The sequence below is a fragment of the Gracilinanus agilis genome, chromosome 2 (assembly GCF_016433145.1).
Source record: "Gracilinanus agilis isolate LMUSP501 chromosome 2, AgileGrace, whole genome shotgun sequence".
Lineage (NCBI taxonomy): Eukaryota > Metazoa > Chordata > Mammalia > Didelphimorphia > Didelphidae > Gracilinanus > Gracilinanus agilis.
The window spans coordinates 718,331,511-718,354,151 of NC_058131.1; the positions used below are offsets into that span (position 1 = coordinate 718,331,511).

General features: G+C 43.9%; 1 protein-coding gene across 1 annotated transcript in view; it reads left to right on the forward strand.

Annotated features, from left to right (window-relative positions):
- MINPP1 (multiple inositol-polyphosphate phosphatase 1) overlaps positions 1 to 22,364 on the forward strand; it is a 40,944-nt gene extending 18,580 nt beyond the window's left edge. The window contains exons 4-6 of the mRNA XM_044662953.1: positions 1,760 to 1,857; positions 4,139 to 4,272; positions 21,483 to 22,364. Of these exons, the coding sequence (XP_044518888.1) occupies positions 1,760 to 1,857; positions 4,139 to 4,272; positions 21,483 to 21,879 (629 nt within the window). The 3' untranslated portion in view covers positions 21,880 to 22,364. The remainder of the gene's footprint in view (positions 1 to 1,759; positions 1,858 to 4,138; positions 4,273 to 21,482) is intronic.
- Positions 22,365 to 22,641: the final 277 nt, after the last annotated feature.

A 22,641-nucleotide genomic window follows, 5' to 3' on the forward strand; every position in this document is an offset into this window, starting at 1 on the left:
AAATTTGTTGAAGCTTAACCATTGATTAAAGCAATTCTGAGTTATTATCTCACACTTATCAGATTGGCTAAAATGACAAAAGGGCAAAATGATAAATGTTAAGAGGGGGGAAAAAAGAGACACTAATATACTAATGGTGGAACTGTGAGTTGATCCAGCCATTTTGGAGAGCAATTTGGAATTAAAACCTAGAGTTATAAAACCTTATTATATAATGTTTCCCAGAGAGGTTGGGGGGAAAGGAAAAGAACCTCTATGTTCCAAAATATTTATAGCAGCTCTCTTTGTGGTGACAAAAATGGAAACTGAGGGGATGCCCATCAGTTGGGGAATGGCTGAAGAAGTTGTGGTTTATGCTTGTGATGGAGTACTATTTAAAAACAAACACACAAACGTGATGGATTACTATTATGCCATAAAAAAACAATGAGCAGGCTAATTTTTAAAAAACTTGGAAAGAACGACATGAAATAATGAACAGCAAAATAGAGTAGAGCCTTAAGAACGGTGTATACAGCTACAGATTTAATACTTGAAGAATAACTTGTGAATGTCACACCTAGAAAATGATCTGAAAAATAGATACACAAAAGACATAATTTACATATACATATCCGTCTCCTGGATGATACCTTTTATGATGTGGGGATGGGAGGGAGGGCTGAGACACTTAAGTACAATAGCTTTGTTATGTGGTGGGAAAGAACTTTATATCCAGAATTTTTCCTTTAAAAATCTTAGTAAAGCAGCATTAATGTAAACTTTAGCCTTGTACATGGAGAGATCTTTACTTCATAGAGTTCTATATTTTCAGCGTGGTCTTTAAATACACCTGTATCTATAGCCACCCCAGTGTAAATATAAAAATGGACTTTCTTTGGGGAAAAGGAACATTTTAACTAAAAAGCATAGATTTGTATATATTGTACACTACTTAAATTATATTTTTCCAGAATATAATCATATACAAGAAAAACTTAATAGAGCACATTCTATTAACTCAAGTGTAGCTCTTTTTCCTCCTAAACTATATATTGCATATATATTATACTATTTAAATAAGTTTTCAGTAGAACGACAATTTAGAGACAAATGAAAAATAAGCCAGACTGGGATGTAAATCTTCAGTATTATAATTTACTTATATTATTATTATATTATACAATAATATAATTATGTTATTGTTATAACTTAATATAATACCAAGTAGCCGAATTTTATTACTTTCATTCCTGATAATTCTTCACCATTTTCTTAATTACCCCTGTTTCTCCTTACCTTGGTAGTTGTATTTGATCCCTTTTCCCTTCTCTTTCCTCTGTTCTTCCCATCTCTACCTGTGAGAACTTGGCGGGTTCATCTTTGAAATATCTATTTTTGCAGATAACATCTCGATTCAGGCTCCCACCTAAATTTGGCCTGTCTTCCTCCCTTTCACCCTCTTTCCTCCTTCCCCTATCCCCTCTCCCTCCTGTATATATTTCTATAATGAAAAACAATAAAGTATTAGCTAAATTGAGCTGTAATTTTTTTAGCCTTGACTTTGACCCTTATTCTGAATTTTCATTTATTAGTGACCCCAGTAGAAAAAAAAGGTCTTATTTTAGTGCAACTTAAATAATCATAGAATTTCAGGACTGGAAGGAATCTTAGTGATCAAGTTCAGTCCTTTTATTTTACAAAGGATGATTGACATTCTGCTAGGGTTTTTTTTAAATAGCAGAAAATCATAACTCAAAGTTTTCCTTTCTTTCACCAGATTTAATCCAAGTTGCTTTTTTTTCCTGCTCATTTGACTTGGCTATTAGAGACATTCAGTCTCCCTGGTGTGATGTCTTTGACACAGAAGATGCTAAGGTAAGTGTTCCTTTTGCATAGCTTTTAAAGTGAGAGACTTTGTGGGAAAGCATTTTGTGGCGTTGGTAAAATTGGACCCCAGTGTTATGGTAAAGAGACCTGTGTATTTCTCCTTCTCTTCTACCAGATACTGAATAGGTATCCTAAATAGCAGTTAGAATGAATAGTGATATGTGACTTACGCTTGACGATTAGATATCATTAAGTAAAATTTGGAGCATCTTTTAATGAAAGAAAATTTTATTTTCTCTTCTCTCCTCCACTGAAGAAAAACAAAACCCTTGTAACCAATAAGCAAAACAAATCACATTTGCCATGCTCCCAAAATGTGCCACATTCTCCAATGAACCCTTCCCCTCCAGGTCAGGAGATAGGCAGCAACCTCCATCATCTGCCTTCCGGAATCCCTTTGATCATTGTGTTGATCAGCAGTCTTAGGTCTTTCCATGTTTGTTACAATATCGTTATTGTATAAAATCGTATTCCTGGTTCTACTCACTTTGTTCTACATTGATTCAAATGAGACTTCCCAGGTTCCTCTGGAACTGTCCATTTCATCAGTTCTTACAGCTAGACTATTCCATGGCACTCATATGCCACTGTTTGTTCAGTCGTTCCTCATGGATGGGCAGACACCTCCTTCCACCTCCCCATGTCTCTGATTCTTTACTACCGCAAAAAGAGCTCCTGTAAATATTTTTGCATAAATGGTCCTTTTCCTTTGCTCATTTGTAAAATGATTGTCTGGGATTCCAGATATAGTTTCCCATAGAAACTGTTAGAAAGGGTTGTTCGAATCCCCAGGCAGCCCATGAAAGCCCATCTAGCCTATGATCTAACTAGCCTGGCTCACCACTGGGTAGAAGATTGTTTTTAGTCACGGAAGTTCATGAAGGTAGTCTTTTAGGGACTAAGGAATTTTTATTTCTGTGAGCAGCCAAGAGCCTTGAAATATTAAAAGTGAACACAGTTGGATTGTGTGGAGCCTGTAAAAGTGAGAGCAACAGTGTGAGGTGGTGGCCTGGCTGACAAGAGATGACCCTCCTGAAGAACTTTACCAATGAAATCACAGGTTTTGGGGGGGGGGGGGATAGGAAACCAAACCAGCCCCGGTCTCACTAATGATCCAGATGTACCTGCACCATTGCTAGAGAGTGAGAAGAGACCATGGAGGCCATCCTGTTGCCTCCCCGGACCCAGAGAACATGTGGCAGGGGCAAGGTCTCTCCCAGCTCCCCTCTATCTAAATCTGTTGCCTTCCTTGTCTCGTGCTGTTTCTGACAGGGTCAATGAAGGAAGGACATAGAGTTTATGAAGTGTCTACTGTTCGGGAGGCACTGTAATCAGCACAGGTGTAAATAGAGAAGCGGTCGGCCTTCCTCTGGGGCGAGGGAGTTCCTATTCTAGTGAGGGAGACTCCCTAGAGAAGCTCTTGTGGTACCTTTAGGGTATAGGGATGAATCAGGTAGTCACATTTTGAATGGCATTCCTACCAATAAAATCATATTGATTTCTGATGTTAACCATTTATAGTCAAGAACGTCTATGCTGGGAACTTTTTTTCTGTGTCTTTAGTCGTTGATCCCTGGATTATTGTTTCCAGGGCTGGGGTGGATTCATGGGGGAGAGGAGAGTGTCACCATTCTTCTGGGGCTCCTGTGCATTTCTCCCTGTTGGTGGCATTTAGTGGTTGGTGTTGGGGTGGGTTTTTTTCCCTCTTTTTTTTCTCCCTCTAGTAATAAGTTATTGCATTTTCCCCCCCAGTTACATATAGAAACAATTTTTAACATTTGTTTTCTGACATTTTGTGATCCAATCTCTCTCTCCCTCTCCCTTTTTCCCCTCCCCAAGACAACAAGGATTCTGATATAGGTTATACTTTCGCTATCATGCATTATGTATTTCCTTATTCATCATGTGAAAGAAGACACATATTGCACACATAAGAAAAAACTCATGGAGGAAACTAAGTGAAAAGTAGTCTGTCTGATCTGCTTTCAGATGCTCTCAGCTCCTTTTATGGCAGTGGACAGCCTTTTTCATCATTCTGCTTGGAGAATTTGGTTGGTAACAGACAGGGCCACTGGCCCATTCGGGGAGAGTCTTCTTGCCCTTACCGGTCCTTGGCATTCCCTGTAGCTTAGCCATGCAGGGCTCCAGTCAGGTCCATGTGCCATCCAGAATCCAGGAAGGAGCCCGCCAGCAGCTAGCTGTTAGATGACAGCACGAGTTCCTGGGACCTCAAAAACTATAATGGAGCTTCACAAATATTCACTTGCAGGTACTGGAATACCTCAATGACCTGAAGCAGTATTGGAAAAGAGGGCATGGCTATGCAATCAACAGCCGGTCCAGCTGTACCCTGTTTAATGACATATTTCGGCATTTGGATGAAGCTGTGGAACAGAGACAAAAGTAAGTCAGTGTGAGAAACAAGGGATGCCCCAATCATTGTCAGTCTGACTCTGGCCTTGGGGGAAAATATACTCTCTAATGAAACTTTTTTACTTTTTGAGGTTCCCATCACAAACTTTGCCTTAGCCATGTGCATTTGTGGCCTGTTCTTTTAAATTTAGGTCCCTTTGAATATCCTTAAGGAATCCTCTAGGATCAGTCTGTCAGCTTAAATGAAATGTGTGCTCCTCTCCTAAGGGTTATTAGGTGGTCATAATAGACCCGGGAAGGAAATTCAGAATACAGAGCAATAGAGACAGAGATGGGAGATAGAAGAGACAGTTTTTCTGACTCATTGAGGAGTAAATTCACAGAATGGGAGCTGGAAGGGACTACAGACATCAAATCCAGCCTGTTTTCTCCAGAGGTTGAGGCGTGGCCCAAGATCACCCAGACTGTAAATGCCGAGAAAGGATTCACTTCTGGGGCCTCTCACTCACCCACCTATCTCTAGCCTCCCTTTGTCCCTCCTTTCCCCCCTTCCTCTTTCTTTCATTTTTAAAGAACTCCTGACCTTGTAGAAACAGGAAACAAAAACTTCCCATCTCCTCCCTGTTAGGTTTTTGGATAACAGCCTTTTGAAATTAAGAAAAGTTTTGTGGGTTTGTTTTATCTCCAAAATAAGGCTTTCCCAGGCTTCACTGGTGCAAGTATCCACCCTTCAGTCCCCTTCTTTGGAGGGGCCTCAAAATGGGTGCGAAAGTCCTCCTTCCTGGTTTTTGCCCATTTGTGGTATCCTCTCAAGCTGTGTGTAGTGCTGGTAGAATGCTACATAACAGACAAGGTCTTTCCCATCACTGACTCCAGAACTCTCTGCCCCCTGCTATTGGCTCGGCTGTTTGATAGGGGATTGATTAAATCCAGGACTGTGTGGAAGCAGGGTTTGGCACAAAAGCTGTCTGTTGTTGTCATAGAGATGATGCTCTGTGCCTTTGAGTAGTGGGAAGATACTGCCTCATTAAATTGCCCAAAGAGGGAGTCTGATTTAGCATTAGTCTGCTTTGGTTTGTGAGCAATTGATTTTTTTGGTCTAGTTTGTTGAAATAAAGATAAGAGTAATCAAACTGAAAGTTGAGTCGAGAATTTAGGGGCAGGAAATCCTACTAGTACCTTTTGTAAGCTCAGTTTTTTACATGGAGAGTAGCTTAAAAATCTAAGCATGGGGGGTGGGGGGGTGGCAGCTGGGTAGCTCAGTGGATTGAGAGCCAGGCCTAGAGATGGGAGGTCCTAGGTTCAGATCTGACCTTAGACACTTCTCAGCTGTGTGACCCTGGGCAAGTCACTTGACCCCCATTGCCTACCCTTACCACTCTTCTGCCTTGGAGCCAATATGCAGTATTGACTCCAAGATGAAATAAGGGTTAAAAAAAAAATCTAAGCATATGTTTCATCTTTGACGTTAAAAATGTATAAAATATTTCCATGCATAAAAAATTACCAATACTTCTTGGAAAAAGATTTTTAAATTATTAAAAATGCTCCTAAGCCATAGTTAACCCCTATGGGTCTCAGCTGTAAAATATAGTCCCTTCTGGGCCCGAGTCTGTTGTCCTGTGGTTCAGAGTGGGATTGGGCTGTACGGGGTGTCGTTTTTGCACTGTACCTGGTATCCAGTAGGTGCTTAATATATGTTATTGATTGACTGATTTCACTGGATAGGTAGCCCTTATCCTTGCTGATCAGGAATGACTGTATCCTACTATTTCTAGTTGGAGAGTGTTCCTGGGGGCACCGAGAGCTTCAGAGATCTTCCCCAAGTTTTGCAGCCAGTACATATGTGTCAGAGGTAATTCTTGGCAGGCTCTAACATTAAGAAGTATTGGGAAAAGCTTCTTGCAAAAAGTGGGTTTTGGTCTGAGCCTGGAAGGAATCCAGAGTCAGCTCTCTGTCCATGCAAGAAGTCGGTGCTGGGGCTGCCCTCCAGCTCTGCTCACCCAAACCCCTCCTTTTGCACATGAGGAAGTGAAATCCCAGAGAGGCCAGGCTTCCTAGGTCACATAGCTAGGAGTCACAGAGAGGTAGGATTTGGACCCACCTCCTCTGACTCCAATTCCCAGTGCCCCTTTGCACTGTGCCAAAGTGACAAGAGCCTGCTAAGAGCTACCCAAGCCTCCCTCTGTTGTCACTTTTATAACATTTTACTTACAACCAATCCATAAAAGTGCCAGGAAACAGGATTAGCAGGAGGGAGTGGTGCAGAGGACCAGGTTCGAAGCAGCTCTTTTTTCATTATAAAATTTTAATATTTAACAGGATGAGAGCTTTGATTCAGGTGAATAAGAGGGAACTTTGGACTGAGGCTCCCCAGGGTGGGGGGCCTTATGCAGTTGTTGTGGGCCTCTGCCAGGAGCAACTTGAGGACACAGCCAGAATGCAGGGGGGCCAGTCATTCAATCCACAAGCATTTATTAGACAGTCAGGAAGTGAGAGAGGAATCTAGATGGATCAGCAAAGGCTCATCTTGGCTGCTCAGAGATTTTGGCCTAAGCTTTCCCCTGCACTGATGGCGGAAATGGGAACCATGAGAGAGGAAACAGCTGTTATGAATTGTCCAAAGTGGGCTTGAAAACAGGCTAGATAATTGCCTTCTTACAGGTGGGTTTGCATCTCTCCAGTTTAGAGGAATCAGTTCATAAGACTAGAATCATCTGGTGAGGCGAGACCTTAAAGTACAAAGTGATGAGCGAATCCTCCCACGTGAAAGTTGTGTGCAGATCTTTAGGTCTGGGATGTCACGATTTAGAACCTAAGCTACATTCCAGGGCACAGCTTTCCTTAGGGAAGTAGTAGTAGTGGAGACTCTGGTCATGGAGTCAGCAGATCCAGAACAACACTTCATACCGCATCATCGGTATTATGAAAATCAAATTCTGAGGACTTTCATACACGGATGAAGAATGATTTTGCCCAGCAGGTGTTATGAAAACCACAAACTTTGGAAGCTGTAAGAAGTAGGATCAATCTAACAACCCTGATTCGTGATGGTAAAGCCTATTATCCATGATGGAGAAGCGATGTAGTTAGGGCTCAGGATGAGACAGATATTTTTGAATACTGTCAGTGCAGGAGGAGAAGGAAATAAGCCTTTATGAAATACTTGACTATATCCCTGGTATTGTGCTAAGAGTTTTACAAATATCTTTTTTTGTCCTTGTAACCACCTTTAGAAGAAGTGCTGTTGTTATCCCTATTTTGTGAATGAGAAAACTGAGGCAAACAGGGTTAAGGAACTTGCCCAAGATGACACAGCCAGTCGGTACCTGAGGCAGGATTTGAACTTGGGTCTTCTTGACCCCCAGTTCAGGTACTCTGGGCATGGTGGTGCCCTCAGTTGTCCACTTTGTTTGCTCAGCTGCATATTTTTTGCAAGAAAATTGTTTTACTTTTCTTTTTCAGTGTGAGGAAGGGTAGAAGGGAGAGAAAAAAAATCTCTGCCAATTAGATCCAGTAGAGACAGGATGCCTCATGGCACTTCAACACGAGGAGAATGTATTCCTTTTACTTTGTTCTGGGAGATCTCAGAACGTGAGGGTGACCCATGTGCTTGTAATGGAAGAACCAGATACACCAATAAACCTGAAGGAGAAAAATGCTCCCCCATGAGTGCCGAGAGGCCAGGGAAAGGTGCTGGGCACGTGTTAGACGAGTGACTCCCAGTCCCTTGTGGGCTCCTCTATCTCAAAATAACCTGGAAAGCCCGAAGCAAACCTCTGGTGCTGTCATCTGCAGTGAGTGATGATGATAATATTGCCAAGTTCCCTTAGGCTTAGTGGAACCTTCTGCTGCCCCGTGGCAAGCCCCATGGCCCCCTTTCAGGGGACGTGGAGAAAACAGGGGCCCCCTCCCCCTCCCCTTCCTGCCCCCTCCTGATTTGGCCAGCTCAGGCTCATTGCTCCGGGCGGCTGGGCGCCTGCAAGCCAAACGGGCTGTTATTTTGTCCCGGCCCTGCCAAGTGCATCCTCCCATCGGCCGGGGTCCTGCAAGGACTTGAGCTGGTTGAAGAAGAGTAAGGAGCCGTGTAGTTCCATTGTCTATCCAAAGATGGCGGACTTTCCCCTGGAGAGTCCAGAGCTGCCATTGTGGCTGCCACCAGCCATCCTCAGGAGCTTTGTTCTGGCCCTCCTGCGCCCTCTGCATTGCTGGGGGAGCGTCTGCGCTTTTGTAGTGAAACAAATTGTTTGACTCTTCAGTTTCAAGGAAGACCCCCACCCCACCCCCACCCCCAATTGTAGAGGGCCTTTGGGTCGGGTCTTCTGTCTGTCAGGGCATCCCCGGCTTCTCTCACATCGCCAGCTGCCTGCCAGCAGGACGTGTGAGCCCAGCTGTCCTGGGGTCCTGGGGGTCCGGGGGAATGTCAGCTGGCGTCCACTTCGGGAGGAAGTCAAACTGGCTTCGCTCTGGACCTTCTCACTGTCTAGGCCTGTCCTGCGCTTTTCTCCTTCCTGAACTGTCCGGCTTCCCCCCGTGCAGCCTGCACCGCCTCCTCGTCACAGCTGACTTCTTGGGGTCCAGACCGTCCCCCCGAATAGAAGTGCTCTGAGGACAAGACCTAATGCAGGCATGGCGGAGGGGCTCAGGGAATGCTTTCCTGATTGACGTGCTGCCACCAGAGATCCAGCATTTGGACGCCCCTCAGCTAAGCTTCAGACACTGCTGAGTGAATCTGAGAATTGGATCCGGGGATGGAGGGTGAGAAGGAGCCTCGGAGGCCGGCTGGTCCAGCGTTCCAATGAGACCCAGAGACGGGATGGGATTCGCCCTAAGATGGCACAGTGTTGGATGGGATCTGAACCCAGGCCTTGTGACTGCAGATGCAGTGACATTGGTGCTTGGGAGGCCAAAGAGTCCTGATGGTTGTATTTAGTCAGGAATCTCCTCTTGCTTTTTCCTCAGGATCATCAGGGAAGGCCTGCCGGCTTCCCGAGGTCATCTCTCCCACTTTGGGGTGGATCGGAAGATCGGAGAGAATTGTCCGTAGGTCCAGCCTCCATTTGCTGCTTGGCCTCTTTCTCCCCGTTGCTCCTAGTGTTACGTTCTGTAGCCGAGCAGAAGAAGTCTTACTTACTACGTACCTGACTCGTACACTTTGTAGTACAGATTGCCGTACGGTTAGAGCAGCGGGGAGCCCATCTAGCCAAACGACCGGCTCCATTTGTTTGGACCCTGGCTTTTCCCTGGAAAAGCACTTCTAATCATCTTCCAGATTTTGTTGAATTTTGAGATTTGTCATTTTCTATGAGAGCCCTTAGAGAAATTAGTAGCCCTTTAAGAGATATTATTGGGGCAGCCAGGTGGCTCAGTGGATAAGATCCAGGTCCAAAGACAACAGGTGCTGGCTTCAGATCCGGCCTCAGACACTTCTAGCTGGGTGACCCCATGGGCAAGTCATTTAACCCCAAATGCCCAGCCTTTACCTCTTTTACTTTGGAAACAATACTCAATATTGATTCTAAGGCAGAAGATAAGTTTTTTTTTTTAATCTTATGTTTATTGTCCTGCAAAACATACCTTTCTATTGGTCATTGTTGTAAGAGCAAACACATCCATAGCCAAAACCCCCAAATAAAACCAAAGGTACACTGATGGAGACTCCAACAGTTCTTCCTCTGGAGGTGGAGAGCATTCCCTGGTATAAGGCATCACTTTTGGCTAAGGAGGAAAGTATTTATCAACCTGATCTTTGTTTCACTACATATGTGGTCATATTCTTCCTTATTTTCATGGTTTATTTTACATTTTCTTGCTTTTGAATCAAGAACTGGTACATCTTTCAGCCAGACCAATCTGCCCTTTCCTGTGTCTTATAGTCCAGTGCATTTTTCCTTATGTACGATGGAAAGTCTGGAGTCCCAGAGTCTTGGCTCTTGCTCTTTTTTGTGCCCTCCTCCCTCCTTGGAGAGGCTACATTTAACATAGAGAAGAGTCGCTGCAAATTGAAGAACAAGTGGTCACCTGAAGAACACTGGATAGTAAAGACATAGAAATTCAGGAGCCAACTGAGCGAGGGCCTGGGGCTTCCTCTGCACGAGCAAAACTGGGCCATGGAATCATAGACCATTGGAGAACTGAAGAGACCTAGGAGACCTTTTAGTCTAACCCCCGCATTTAGCAAATGGGGAAATTGAATCCCAGGGAGATGGAGGGTCTTGCCCAGGGTGACTCAGGTAGGAACTGCCAGAGCCTGAGATTTTAATCCAGGTTTTCTAACTGCAGAGCCTGCACTCTTCTGCCCTCCCCAAATGAACAGTTGGCCTGAGGTACAGGGGAAGGAGTATATTTACTTGTTTCCGTGCTGTCTTTATGTCCCCGGTGATTGGCACATAATAGATGCTTAATAAATGTTTATTGAGTGACTGATGCAAAAGCACCAGTTATGTGCTGGACCACACAGAGCTAAAAGGATGTCATTGTGTAACCAAGCAACTGCCTGTTTTTCTTGGTAGAAAGTGTGTTACTGTCATTTAGTGGATGGAGACATTCGGCCTCTTGAGTTGGGAGGCCTGTTTGGTTCAGTTCTGCCTTTGATACTTCTCTGGTTTTATTGGGGCTCTCCAGAGTCCAGCGAGCTCTCCAAAGAAGGTGTGCAGACAGTGATGAGGTACCCTGCTGTCCCAGAGAAGTCACAGCTACATCCCCAGCTTAGGGAAACAGTAAGGAAGATATCTTTCTCTTCCAGGAAAAAAAAAAATGAAGTGTTTTTTGTTTTTGAAAGACCTAGGGAAAGTCTAGATGATTTTTGTCTTGTGATTTAAATGCTCTTCAGTTTCTAGGAAGATGCTTAATTCATTTTCTTCTACTGAAATCTCCAAAGGTTTATCTTGAAATGCATAAGAATGGAAAGATATGAGTAAACTTAGGGTGAACTGATGGATAGATTTCTCAACGAGAAATGATCCTCTTCCATCTTGGACTTAGAAACAGATGAGGCTGTGAATTTAGGGCTGAGAGGGACCTTAGAAGGCATCTCCTTTAACTTTTATTCAACAGATACCAAGGAGGAAGGGAGAGTTAAAGAAAGGCAAATGCCAATCCATGTCCCCTTCAAGGAGTTGACATTCTAATGGGAGAGCCCTGCCCCCCCCCCCAATGTTTGATGACATTTTTTCATATCCTTTGTCCTCTGCCCAGCAGCCTAATGGGAACACACAGGACGGCTCACAGGTGGCAGAGCTGGAGAGGAGCAGAACACTCAGGCCCCTCCTCTCCCCCTCTCTACACTCAGTGAGGACATTCCTCACTTTACTTACACCTCCTTCCAGCAGCCCAGTGGGAGCACTTCCTCCCTCCCCTGTGGGGGGGGGCATAGCACTGCATCTCTAAAAGGTTTGCCATCACTGATGTATACCATAGGAGTCTGGGCAGATGTCACAGTAGAATTTTAATAAAAAGACAAACTGAGGCAGATCTCTAAACAAGATAACATTTATTAACAGGGATATCCACCAGTCGGTAAGAGGGTCAGTGCCATGCCTTCATTCATGCCAAAGACAGAACACAGAACAAGGCACACAATAGGTGTCATCATGGGACTACATACAGAGTGATGGGTTACAGAGCCGAGGTGTAGGGAACCCTATGATTCGTTAGAAGTTTGGTCGCTGGGGCTAGCAACCCCTGGCCTCTTTTTCCCATGAAACTTAGGAAGAACTCATTGTTGGAGTCCAGGTGTGAGAAAACAGCCCAGACTTTTGGATAGTAAACAAGACATCCTTGAAGGGTAGCTAGGGGGTTACCAGTCCCAACTCCCTTTTTAACCCATTTTCCAAGGGCAGCTAGAGTTCTTTGAGGCCAGAAAAGATCAGTGATTAGCAGAAGAGTGGGATTTCTGAATTTAACTCATTACAGACCAGCTGAATTTTGAAGTAGTTTCAGAAACAAAGAACCATGACTTAATCAGTTATAGGACACAAACAGCACAAAGGACAAAATCAGTTACTTGTAAATAGGATCAATACAGACAAAATGTATTAACAAGGCAGTTTGGGGATGGGATTTGTAGCAGCTGGAAGGCAAAGAATGACTTCTGGAAGAAGGAAGTGTTTGAATGGAGTCTTAGAAGGAAACCAGGAATTCCAGGAAGAAGGAGTATCTTTCCACTGTGGGCATCCAGTTCAATAGCCCACAGACAAAATTGGGTCTGGGATAGTGAATTAGGCCATTGTGAAGGGAAGACTGAACAGGAAGAGTCACGTGTAGGAAGGGGCCAGGTTGTTTGCTGAGGAAGAAACTAAGATCTAGAAATTTCAGATCCCTTGTGTCCAGCTTCAGTGCTGTTTCTGGTCTCCTGTGCTGCCCCATGAGAAAGAAACCCAAGATAAATGTGAAGACCAGCTTGGGGATTCAAGTGTTCTCTAAGGTTTTTGGATTCCTTATTTTCCTCCATATTCTTTCCCTCTCTAAACTTTGTCTTAGATGATTTCCAAGTTTTTCTCACTCACCCTGAACAAAATCCCCAGGCAGTTCATCATCTCTCCTCTATTTTTGCTGCTACCAACAACTCTTATGAGGAATGAACATTTTTTTGACTAAAACCTGCCTTTTGCTCCTAAATTCCAACCCAAGACTAAATGTAGCAAGACAGGGAAAGAAGAAATAAATATCACTCTGTCCTTGGTACCTAGCACGGGGCTTGGACATGGTAGACAGTAAATGCTAGTGGAATTGGATTGAGTTGGTGTTCTCCTTACTTTAGTGCTTGTCTTAGACCTTCAACAGGTTTAAGAGCAAAAACAATCTTATTTTCTTGTATTCATTACATGTACTATTAACACCATTGTCAAAGAAAGTAGGAATGATGGAAGTTTAAGCCTTTCTATGGGCAGTATGTGGCACAGTGGATAGAGTACCACGCCTAGAGTCAGGAAGACTCACTTCCTGAGTTCAAATCTGTCCTCAAGATACAACCTTTGTGATATACAAATCTCTTAAACCTATTTACCTCAATTTCCTTATCTGTAAAATGAGCTGGAGAAGGAAATGGCCAACTACTTCAGTGTATCTGCCAGGAAAACCCCAGATGGGGTCACAAAGAGTCAAACATGATGGAAATGACTGGAAAACAACATTAGGCCTTTTTGAAAATTAGAACTAGGTATAAGTGTGACTTGAATATCTGTATGGTGAAATTGTCTTACATTTTTGGAATCAGTGGAGCTTTTGGTCATAGTCATTTCCATGGCAATCATTTGGTTTTTTGTAAACCCAGGTTTGACATTTTGCCAGTTTGGTTTTAACAAGGAAGAGATTAGTTTATAAATTTGCTTGGAGATTTCTATTTATAGTGAAGGAAGCAGTGTAAGATTTCAAAAAGTAAACGGACCTCTGATTTGAATCTGTTGTTTAAAGCCAAAAAATTGTTGGCCAACAAAGTCCTCCAACTTCGTAACCCTGCTGTTTTGTAGTTGCTTTTCGGATTTCTGCTTTCTCGGGGATCCAGAGGGTCAGAGCAAGCTTTCCTGAGAGCAGTTTAATGCCTATTACTACTTTGGAACTTAGATTTGATTAGAATTTATTTTATTAAATTCCAAATGAGGAAAAACAATGATTAAAAAACCCTAAAATTCAATTGTGACATTGTCGAGATCACCAACGCTTCTTATACTTCATTTTGAGGAAAAAAGTGCTGTGATTAATGAAACAAAAAGAAAAGCAACAGCTTGATTTCATTTATTTATTTCTGTTAGATTTTTTTATTTTTAAATTTTTTCCATGTTCACTTGCTTCATGTTTTCTCCCTCCTGGAATTGACAAGCAATTCTACTGGGTTATACAGATATATAATATTTAGATTTTAACAGAGCTCTTTATCTTTTGAGGTGAATGAAACTTATCTGAGTATAGAAAGGACAGTGTTGTAGGAAAAAGCCTTGGGCTCGAAGTGAACAGAGACCTTCTTTTGAATCTTCTGTATAGACTTTGGGGCAGGTCATATAGTTCTGAACCTCTTCCCACTTCTATAAACTGAAACCGATGAGACTTGTAGTCCCCACCTCCCAGGCCTGGAGATTAAACAAATTCATCCTATTTTAGCAATATCTTCATGTTTAATGTCTTCTTAGTTAAGATTCTTGGTGTCAGGAGGACCCAGAATAAATTAATTTGACCCAAGTGGCTGGTCTGACTGACTAAATGTCCTTTCCACATTAAGAGTTGTTATTCGCCTTCTATTCTTCTCTCACTGTGGCTATTCTGTTAAAGGCCGACCCTCAGAGGTCAGTCCAATATTTCTTTTAGGCGAATGAAAGAATAAATAGAAAAGCACTCATTAAGGGCTTACTGTGTACCCAGCATGGTGCTAAATGCTAGGGATGCAAAGCCAAAACCAAGGTTTTTTCTGCTCACATTTCTAACCAGTGATAACTTACTGAGGAGAATTCAGCCGAAGGACAGACCGAAGAGGCCCAGGAAGCCCCGAGGATGCTGTAGCGCGTCGCGTGGCCATGTCTGGGGGTCCTCGGCGACCGCTGCTCATCCGAGCCATATGCCATACGGTCCTGGCATGCCACTGTGAGGAAGGCGGCAGAGAGACCCTTAGAGACCTTTGGCTGGCGGGAAGTGAGGACTGGCGCTTCTCTCCCACATTGCAGACACGAGGGGCCGCTTCGGTCCAGGGTGGGAGGGGGGAGCAGCCGCTCTCAGGAAGCGGGAGGGGGGCTCAGCTTTGGTTTCCAGGCATGTTGTGAGAATCAAATAAGGTGATAAAGTATGGTAGGCGGCACAGTCCAATAGAAAGAACTCCGCTTCTGCTCTTAGAGCTCTGGGTTCAAATTCTGCCTTTGTCACTACTAGCCTGGACACTGGACTTTCTGGACTGTCAGTTTTCTCATCCCTGAAATGAGGGCGTTGGAGGTCCCATCCAGCTAGACATCGCCGATGCTCTGTGAGACACTCGGATAGGGTTCAAGGACTGAATGAATGTGTTATCAGGCAGTGAGCCACTGCGGACAGAGGGGCCAGCCTTGGGCTCAGGAAGGCCTGCGTTCAAGTCCTGCCTCTGGCCCTGAGGAACCATGAGACCAAGAACAATCGGGTTACTGTCTGAGATAATCCCCGGAGCAGATCGAATTCACAGGCTTGTTGTGAGCTCCAAACGAGAAAATCGACCTGAAGTGCTTTGCACATGCTAAGAGCGCTGGACAAGTTCCATCAGTTACGTCTTACCATTTACTCATTGTTTGGCCCTAAAAAGGCGAAATTTTAGATGGAGACTTTGGGGTTTGGGTTTTCATGAAGCGACTGAAGTCGTTGCTGGGGGTGAAGGGATTGGGGGTGCTCCAGAAAGGCCGGATGTCTGTTCTTTTAAGGAAAGTGTCCCGAGGGCCAGCCTCTGGAAGGGCTGCTGCTTTACGAGCTGGCCACCCGCCATTTGCCTCTTGCCCTTCCCCCACACGTCTGCATCTTCTCCGATAGCTTATTGAGCCCCGGAATGAGTTTAGTAGGCTGTGATCTATTTACAGTAAGTGAGCCGGTTCTGTCCAGGAACACTGGATCCCCTTAGATGCTCTTGAAAACAAAGGCCTTTTGAGGCTGTTGGGATAGTGTGAAGAACGACTTCCGGGGGCCGAGGAGCCAGAGTTGATCTCAGTCCATCCAACCCAGCCCGAGCATTTTACAGCCTAGAAGAGGTGACATGATTTCTCCAGTCACACCCCATAAGTGTCAGAGGTGGGATTTGAACCCAGGTTCTCTGACTCCAGAGCCAGGGCTTTTTCCAAAGTCAGTTGCCTCTCAAGTCCTTAAATGACATCCTCCTTATTAGGTCTCTGTCCCTTCTAGTTTCTGCATAAGAGATTTCATAGTGTTTTCTTCATGTAAAGAGGTGGCTCCGTGCTATTGAGGCGACATAAATTTTGTCACTGTAAATGTGCTAGCTGTGACCCAGAAGTGTTCTTCCTACTCCTTTATCCCTTTCTCATTGGTTTACATGTTGATTAGTGAGGTAATGGTCTGGTCTTTGTAGTCAAGTAATGCCATGCTTTAAGGCAATAGATATTTAAAACTTAGCTTGCAAAATAAATAAATTAGGATTGGTTATTAGATTTGCAGGAATCGTTGTTGTTGCTTTAAATTGAATTCCTTAGTACTCTAAATCTCTGGTATTATGTTACTGTTAGACATAGAGGTGTTCAAGAATGTATAAAAAATGGCCATTTCTAGTACGGTGTGGAGTTTTTCTTCCATGTGCATATATATGTCTTTCACAACATGAGGAACAGGGAAATTTGTATTGCATGATAACACTGGAATAACATATCAGATTATTTGCAGATTAGGGAGGGGAGAGAAGAAAGAGAGGAGTGTTCGATTGCAAAAGACTGAGGGTGGGAGGGATGTACAGATGCCCTGAGTAGTAGAGAATGTTGTTTTTACGTAATAGATTTCTTTCTTTTTTTTTAAACCAACTCATTCCTTTTATTTTTTTAATTACATGAAGAAACAGTTTTTTAGCAATTACTTTCTGATTTTTCTCTCCCCACTCCCCAAGCAATAAACAGTTCTGATTTAGGGTATTCCACTGTTATCATGCAATAAAAATTTCCCCATTCCTCCTGTTGTGAAAGAAGACACAGTGCACGGGTAAGAAAAAACTCATGAAGGAAATAAGGCAAGAAATAGTATGATTTCATCTACATTTGTACTCTAGACAGTTCCTCCTATGGCTGTGGAGAGCACTTTTCATTGTGATTCCCTCCAGGTTGTCCTAGGACCTTGCATTGCTGATAAGTTTAGTGCTTCACTGTGGATCATCGTATAATGTTTCTGTTCCTATGTACTGTGTTCTCCTGGTTCTGCTCACTTCACTGTGCATCAGTTCATACAAGTCTTTCCAAGTTTTTCTGAAATCATCCCCTTTGTTGTTTCTTTTGGCACAGTGGTATTCCATTGCAACCAGCTACCACAACTTGTCTGGCCATTCTCCAATTGATGGAGATCCTGCCCATTTCCAATTTTTTATTGTCACAAAGAGATCTGCTGTAAACATATAGGTTCTTTCCCCTTTTCCATGATATCTTTGGGATGTAGACTTGGGAGTTTGATTGCTGGGTCAAAGGGCATGTACAATTTTATAGCCTTTTGGGCCTAGCTCCAAATTGCTCTCTCCAGTGGTTGTATCAGTTCACAGTTCTACCAGCAGGGTATTAGTGTTCTACTATTAGTTTCTCATATCCTCTCCAGCCTTGATCATTTTCTGTTTTTGCCCTTTTAGCCAGTCTGATAGGTGTGAGGTGGTGCTATTTCAGAATTATTTTCATTTTCATTTCTCTAAGCAACAGTCATTTAGAGCACTTTTTCACATAAATAGAAGTTTTTCATTTCTTTATCTGAGGATTGCCTGTTTATATCCTTTGAAGTATATTTCAGCAGCATATTTCTGGCTTTCACTGCTTATTGTACCGTTCACAGGGTATTGGGGTTTATCTCATCTGGCCAACTATTATATACTTTTCCAACTCCTTATTTCTACATTTGGACCGGAAGTGATAAAGACATTTGAAAATGTGGGGCAGCAGATTTTTTCTTTTGAGTCCTGGGAATTTCCTTGCAGTCATCAATAGCCCTTTTCCAGCACACTAAAGAAATCTTGATTTGTAAGAGAAAGAAATGAATGGCAGTGGTAGAAGGGAAGACATGGATGTTCAAGGCACAATTGACTCTTCTTCGCTATTAGCACCAGGTGGCCTGGGAAAAATAAAGAAGAGGGAGAAACTGAGGGTTAAAATTGATGATGGAGTAGTGATCTCATCTACACTGTAGTTACTAACAAGTCGTCTTAATCTCTGAGCTTCTCTTTGATCATCTGTAAAATGAGGGGTGATAAAAGAGGTTAATGCCTGCCACAGAGGATGTAGAAGTTCAAATGAAAAAATGTTTATAAAGCACTTTGTAAACTTGAAAGGGATGTGTAAGTGTCAGAGTGGCAGCATTAGCGTTGTTAAGGCCTCTGTGGTACTTCTCTGAGGCTCTGACACTGCTTTCTTTATAATTAGCTTTGGGTGCTTCGATCAGGAGAAGAAACCATTTGTTACCAGCCGGTTAAGAAAAGTTTCCCCACACTAGACCATCCCTGACCTTGACTTCTCCCCTTAGCGATGAGAGCAGGAAGGAGGCAGAGGGAGGAGATGCCCTGGAAACACAGATGCCCTCCAGGGCCAGCCAGAGATTAGGGCAGTGCTGGAAGGAAGAGATGCTTTTCCTTATTGGAACTTTCTGGACCCTGGTAAAGAACAGGTTATTCTTGGTCTCTGCGTCCCCAGCATTCTGTCCACTGCTTAAGGAATCGCCTCCTGTTTGTGGTGCTCTGTAGTCTTTATTTGAGCTCCCCAGCAACACTGAAGTGGCTGCTCCTCTGTCATTCCCATTTCACAGATGACAAAATTGAGGTGCAGAGAAGTTAAGGGACTTGCCCAGACTCACATAGCATTTGAGCCAGGATCCCCAAATGCTCAAGTCTAGCTGGTCCTCCACTCTGTCTCTTCCACGTGTGTTGGAATGGGTTGGGTGGTTTGCCCCATTAGAAGCATCCTCAGAAGATTCACAGGCCTCTTCAGGCTTGCTATTGTTCAGGTGATTTCNGGAGTTAAAACAGTAGCCCTTGTGGGGTATCTGGAAAGGTTTCCTGCAGAAGATTGTGCCTGAGCTACTTTGGAAAGGAAGAGAGAGACCCTGAGGCTGGGTAAAGAGGGGGAGTCCTCTGGCCATACAAATACAGAATCAAGAGGCTATTCTGGCTGGATCCCATCTAGAGGGCTGCCATGTCTAATTAGGCTGGAAAGATAGATCAGGGCCAGATCATGAAGGGCTTTAAAAGCTAAATAGGAGTTTACATTAAATCTTGGAGATAGTAGGAAGCTACTAAAATTGGTTGACACAAGCTTAGATTTGTACTTAAGGGAAATCATTTTGTTATTAGCGTTTAAAGTAGACTGGAGTGGTGAAGGATATAAGATAGGAAGGAGAGAGAGAGAGAGAGAGAGAGAGAGAGAGAGAGAGAGAGAGAGAGAGAGAGAGAAATGCTGACTTTTCAAACCTGAGATAGTGAGAAGGGTGGTGATACCATTGACAGAAATCAAAAAGTTTATTTTATTTTTCTTATTGAAAATTTTTATTAAATTACTTAATTTAGAATATTTTTCCATGGTTACATGATTCATGTTCTTTCCCTCCATTCAACTTCCCTCTTTCCCCCCTCCCCGTAGCCAACATGCAATTCCACTGGGTTTTACATGTGTTATTGATCAAGACCTATTTCCATATTATTAATATTTGCACTGGGGTGATTGCTTAGAGTCTACATCCCCAGTCATATCCCCATCGATCCATGTGATCAAGCAGTTGTTTTTCTTCTTTGTTTCTCCTCCCACAGTTCTTTCTCTGGATGTGGCTAGTTTTCTTTCTCATAAGTCCCTCAGGATTGTCCTGGTCATTGCATTGTTGCTAGTAGAGAAGTCAGTAACATTCTATCGTACACAAAGACAGATACATTGTAGCATGACATTTTCCTGGTTCTGCTCCTTTCACTCTGCATCATTTCCTGGAGGTCTTTCCAGTTCACATGGAATTCCTCCAGTTCATTATTCCTTTCAGCACAATAGTATTATTCCATCATCAACAGATACCACAACTTGTTCAGCCATTCCCTAATTGATGGACACCCCCACATTTTCCGATTTTTTTACCACCACAAAGAGTGAGGCTATAAATATTTTTGTACCAATCTTTTTCCTTTTCCCTTTGGGGTATAAACCCAGCAGTGGCATGGCTGGATCAAAGGGCAGGCAGTCTCTTAGTGCTCTTTGGGCATAGTTCCAAATTGCCTTCCAGAATGGTTGGATCCATTCACAACTCCACCAGCAATGCATTAATGTCCCAATTTTGCCACAACCCCTCCGATATTTATTACTTTCCTTTGCTGGCATGTTAGCCAATCTTCTAGGTGTAAGGTGGCACCACAGAGTTATTTTGATTTGCATTTCTCTAATTATAAGAGATTTAGAGCACTTTCATGTGCTTATTGATAGTTTTGAAGAAATCAAGAAGTTTAGAGTACAGAGCTGAGGGGAAAAAGATGACGAGCTCCATTTTGGATATGTTGAGTTTAAGATGTCTCCAGGACATGTAAGTTGAACTGCCCATCAAGCAGGTGGTGACCTGAGACTAAAGCTTGAAGAGGACAGTGGAACTGGGTGTATCATTCTGGCATAGAAATGAGGGTTAAACACCTGGAGGGCCAATGAGGTTGTTGAAAATAAGAGAAAGAGGAGAAGAAGAAGAAGAAGAGAGGAACCGGGCCAGGCCAGATCATACATAGTTTGTGTGAAGCCATGTTTTGGGGGAAAAGGAGAGAGTTAGAGGATTAGACAGCTGTTCCGTGTATATGGGGAGAAAAAGCATAATCATGTCTTGTTTTGTTGCATTTTGCCAAAGACAATGATCTCTGGACTAGAAGGGATAGAATATATTAAATGGCTCCTGGGGGAGCAAGAGAATAACCGCCATGTGACTAGCATCCAAGGTGGTCTCTGGGCCCTGATGAAGTAACTCCAAAAGTCCTGAAAGAAACGTAGCCTCAGAGTGACCACCACCGAGTGATGCTCGGTTTTTTGACACACGGAGCTCAAAAGGTTGCCCATCGCTGGCGTAGTCTGAGGCATTTAAGGAAGATCTCGATAAGCTGGAGAGGAGGGATGCTGAAGCCAAGGATAGAGAGGAGCTGAGGCTGTTTGAATTGGAGAATGACAGGTTTAGAGCTCCTCAGGCTCTCTCTATAGATGGGAGGACCAGCAGGGTCCCACAGTGAGCACCCCGGCGAGGGGAGCTGCCACCCGAGCACCCTGCCTGCTGCTGGCCGCTCTGACTTGCCCCAGAGGGGGGTGGGATAGTGGTGGGGCCGGGGGGTCTCCATGCAGGCTTTGACTCCATGTAAGGAAACAATTCCCGATGCTTACGTCTCCCAGAGGCGCCTTTGTGACAAGGCTGGATGGTGACTCCTCCTTCCTGGCTCAGGTGGTGGCCTTGGAATTCCGCCCGGCTGTGAGTGTCTGTGGCTCTGTCCGTGCCCCACCGCCCCTGCGGTTGGACGTCAGCGAAGCGGGAGAGCCTGCAGAAGGAGTGAGAGCCGCCCCGGACGTCCAGGGACTGTTTCTTGATCGTTTTTTCTTGTCGTTTCCCAGGTCTCAGCCCGTCTCTTCTCCGGCCATCTTCCACTTTGGCCACGCCGAGACGCTGCTGCCGCTGCTTTCTCTCATGGGCTATTTTAAGGACAAGGAGCCCCTGACCGCTTACAACTACAAGGAGCAAACGCACCGCCAGTTCCGGAGCGGCCACATCGTGCCCTACGCGTCCAACCTCATCTTCGTGCTGTACCATTGCGAGCGGGCCGAGACGCCCGCCAGGCAGTACCAGGTGCAGCTGCTGCTGAACGAGAGGCCGCTGCCTTTCGTCCACTCGCCGGAGACCGTGACGGCCTATCAGGACCTGAAGGACCACTACAGGGACATCCTGCAGAGCTGCCGCGCGGACCAAGAGTGCGCCATGCCCAGCATCAACATCACTTCGGACGAGCTGTGAGCGATCGTCGGAGTCAAGGCGAGGCTCCGTGGGGGCATGGCGGCTCCCTGGCTTTAGCCCATGACGAGAGCCCAAGTATCTGAGTTCACAGAAGCATGTAGGATTTTGCTATGGACCTGGGGTTGGGGGTGGAAAACAATTTTGTACTGCGATAGCTCAAGGAAAGCATTCTGACAAAATCAGAATTTGTGGCCTGGGTCACGCCTGATGCTGAAAATGTTTACAAAAATGACTTCAAATTTTCATCGTAATCTAGACTGGTTTGCAAATTTGATTTCAAAATGATACTTGAAAATATCAAAGTGATAACAGATTCTCTCTAGAATCAGATGCAAATAACTCAGATTTTGCAGATATCTTCTCGTTCCTTAAGCAGAGAGAATCATCCTGGATAATGCTTTAATCAGAAAAAAATTTGAACAACTGGAATGATAACTTTCTATGGAAGATAGCTAACTTTTCTCTAATCGAGAGCCATTAAATGTTTAAACATTTATTTTATGTCTGATTTTGACTGACAGAATTTGAAATAAGCATTGTTTGTTATTAGTATCCCTAGGGCATGTCACCCCTTTTGAAAGGAATTACTTTGTGACTTAAGAGTTAGTCCTTCCATTCCTGTCATAACTAGTTTTACATTAAGAATCATGGAGGAAGAGGGCTGTTAGCATCAACTCAGAATCAGGCTCCTCAAGCCTTTGATTAGCTTTTTGGCTTCTGTTCTCTGTTGTATACCTCTCAAAAAAAGTATTTATCATTGTA